Genomic DNA, 3,066 nt, shown 5'->3' with positions numbered 1-3,066 from the left:
CGGAGTTTGCAGTGAGCTGAGATCCGGCCACTGCACTCCAGCCTGGGCGACAGAGCGAGACTCCATCTCAAAAAAAGAAAAAAAAAAAGAAGTTATGTGGGGCTGGGCGTGGTGGCTCACGCCTGTAATCCCAGCACTTTGGAAGCCAAGGCAGGCGGATCACTTTAGGTCAGGAGTCCGAGACCAGCCTAGCCAACATGACAAAACCTCATCTCTACTAAAAATATAAAAATTAGCTGAGCATGGAGGCACATGCCTGTAATCCCAGCTACTCTGGAGGCTGAGGCAGGAGAATTGTTTGAGCCTGGGAGGTGAAGGTTGCGGTGAGCCAAGATCGCACTACTGTACTCCAGCCTGGGCAACAAGTGAGACTCTTGTCTCAAAAAAAAGAAAAATTTAAATAAGTAAATAAATAAATAAAAATAAATAAAAAAGAAGTTATGTGGCCAGTCTTAAGACTCTTGCCAGAACAAGAATCTCACAAATGGTTTTTAAAATGCATCTAAAAGACACAAGTGTATTTTTAATTTACTCTCCTGATAGCTTGGAATCTGTTTATAAGTAACGTTGGTTTCTTTTAACAGATTGCCTGGAATGGAAAAACTAGTGATGTGTTTTTTATCTTCCATAAGGACTGACAGAGTATATTAAAATATAATTATCAAGACACTTCTTTGTTGAACATAGAAATTACATAGTCTACATGATCATTTAGTTACTGTTGAACACATTTCCTGAGTATATTCTAGCTTAGGGAGCTTAATAAGTGCTTGATAATTGACACAAGGGACCTGGCTTAGAAACTCAGTGAATTTACCGGGTGGTAATTCCTTTGAATTATGATGAAGAGACATAGATATTTGGGGCTTTTTGTTTTTTTCCAAATTGAGAAGGAATAGGGCAGAGCCACGTTTTCTCATTTGTGGCCATGATTTTTAAACAGCTGAGTGGGGTTGGGGCAGTCCCTGGCCAAGGCATGGAGCTGTGCTAACCAGCCCACATGCTGATGTAGAACAAGTGCACATTGGAGTGGTCTTGACATTTTGCTAATGTTGAAGTCATGCCTTATCTTTTTGGCTTTAAAAGGAGAAAATTACCAAAGCCCCATTGTTCTTGGGCAGTAAAGAGGGTAATTTGGTGAATACTGATGTTTTACTCTCAGGGACACTATCAAGTGCCCAGAATTTCCTTGGTGCTCTTTGGAACATAGAAGAAAAACTGACTGAGGCATTCTTGAGTTCCTTTGTAGTCTGTGAACTATAATATTCATGAGATGCTTACGCTTCCCAAAGTGGCAGGGAGGAAACTCTGTTTCTTCTGATTCCACTGGAAGAGAGTGGATAGGACCCAGGACTTTTTGGAGTAGAGTTAATGATTCATCTCTTGTTTGTGAGATAGATAGGGCTTGAGTAGTGAGTATCCCTTTGGGACATTTTTTGGGGGGAAGTGAGAGGCAGCGTGCTTCATTTTTATACACAGTGATTGAGGTCATTGAATAATAGATTATATGTTGCAAACATTAAGCACTATAAGCCTGTATGTCAGCTGCTATATGTCATAGGTATATATTTTACTGTATTCAGTTTCAATATGTGTGTATGACTAATATCTTCATTAACAGATTTTCTTTTTTTCTTTTTTTTTTTTTGAGACGGAGTTTTGCTCTCGTTGCCCAGGCTGGACTGCAGTGGCATGACTTTGGCTCACCGAAACCTCTGCCTCCCGGGTTCAGGTGATTCTCTTGCCTCAACCTCCCGAGTGGCTGGGATTACAGGCATGCGCCAGCACACCCGGCTGATTTTTTTTTTAGTAGAGATGGGGTTTTGCCTTGTTGGCCAGGCTGGTCTCAAACTCCTGACCTCAGGTGATCCACCTGCCTCAGCTTCCCAAACTGCTTAGGATTACAAGCGTGAGCCACTGCACCCAGCAAATGTTTAAATTTAAAATTGATTAGTTTGAAGAAAATACTGAATGAAATGTTGATTTGATCTGCTTCAATATCCAAACAGATAATGTGCTTTGTACTAATAAATTCTTTGAATTTTATTTGTGTAGAAGAAATTGAGGAAGAATCTGAAACAACAGTTGAGGCTGACTTGACTGATAAGCAGAAACATCAGTTGAAACATAGGGAACTCTTTTTGTCACGCCAGTATGAATCTCTGCCCGCAACACATATCAGGTAAGAACTTTTTAGGAACTAAAGTACTCAGTACTATAGTGACCAAAAAACAAAAGACTTATTTGAAGCGTTTTCCAGACTCTTCTCAGGATCTTGCTTAAAATACTTTGCTAAAGGCTTCATAATGGAATTTTAGGTTGGAAATTTATAATGTGTATTAGCATATTAAAGCCCCACAAAAGTTCTCCAGTAAGGTAACCATTTTAACTTTGTTTTAATACAGACTTTCCTGGCCAGGCACAGTGGCTCACACCTGTAATCCCAGCACTTTGGGAGGCCGAGGCGGGTGTATATCATTTGAGGTTAGGAATTCCAGACCAGCCTGGCCAACACGGTGAAACCCCATCTCTACTAAAAATACAAAAAATTAGTTGGGTGTGGTGGTACGCGCCTGTAATCCCAGCTACTCAGGAGGCTGAAGCAGGAGAATTGCTTGAATCTAGGAAGCAGAGGTTGCTGTGTGCTCACATTGTGCCACTGCACTCCAGCCTGGACGACAGAGTGACGCTCTGTCTTTAAAAAACAACAACAACAACAACAAAAGGCCTTTCCCGATTGATTTGAATATCTTTTCAGAACGGTACAGAAGAGTGTCCAGCAGACATCATTTTGGGAAATGCTGGTCTGCCAGGTTCTAAGAAAATTATATAGCCATTGGAAGCCAAAGGTTAGAACCTAAAGTCTGCTTCCCAGGCAGTTGACTCTTGACATTATAGGATGTATGGCTTTTCGTTTTCTTTTGAGGAGCACTGGGATGAAAACTTTATATTCTTTTTTTTTTTTTTTTTGAGATGGAGTCTCACTCTGTCGCCCAGGCTGGAGTGCAGTGGCGGGATCTCAGCTCACTGCAAGCTCCGCCTCCCGGGTTCACGCCATTCTCCTGC

General features: G+C 41.4%; 1 protein-coding gene across 3 annotated transcripts in view; it reads left to right on the top strand.

The window, feature by feature from the left end:
* Window positions 1-3,066, top strand: part of MTA3 (metastasis associated 1 family, member 3) — a 204,990-nt gene that overhangs the window by 50,015 nt on the left and 151,909 nt on the right. For all 3 annotated transcript variants that reach the window (XM_011935914.1, XM_011935915.1, XM_011935916.1), the window contains one exon: window positions 2,056-2,182. In XM_011935914.1, the coding sequence (XP_011791304.1) occupies window positions 2,056-2,182 (127 nt within the window). The remainder of the gene's footprint in view (window positions 1-2,055; window positions 2,183-3,066) is intronic.

Source organism: Colobus angolensis, unplaced genomic scaffold (assembly GCF_000951035.1).
Source record: "Colobus angolensis palliatus isolate OR3802 unplaced genomic scaffold, Cang.pa_1.0 Scaffold15, whole genome shotgun sequence".
Classification (NCBI taxonomy): domain Eukaryota; kingdom Metazoa; phylum Chordata; class Mammalia; order Primates; family Cercopithecidae; genus Colobus; species Colobus angolensis.
This window is presented reverse-complemented; position numbering and strand designations above follow the sequence as displayed.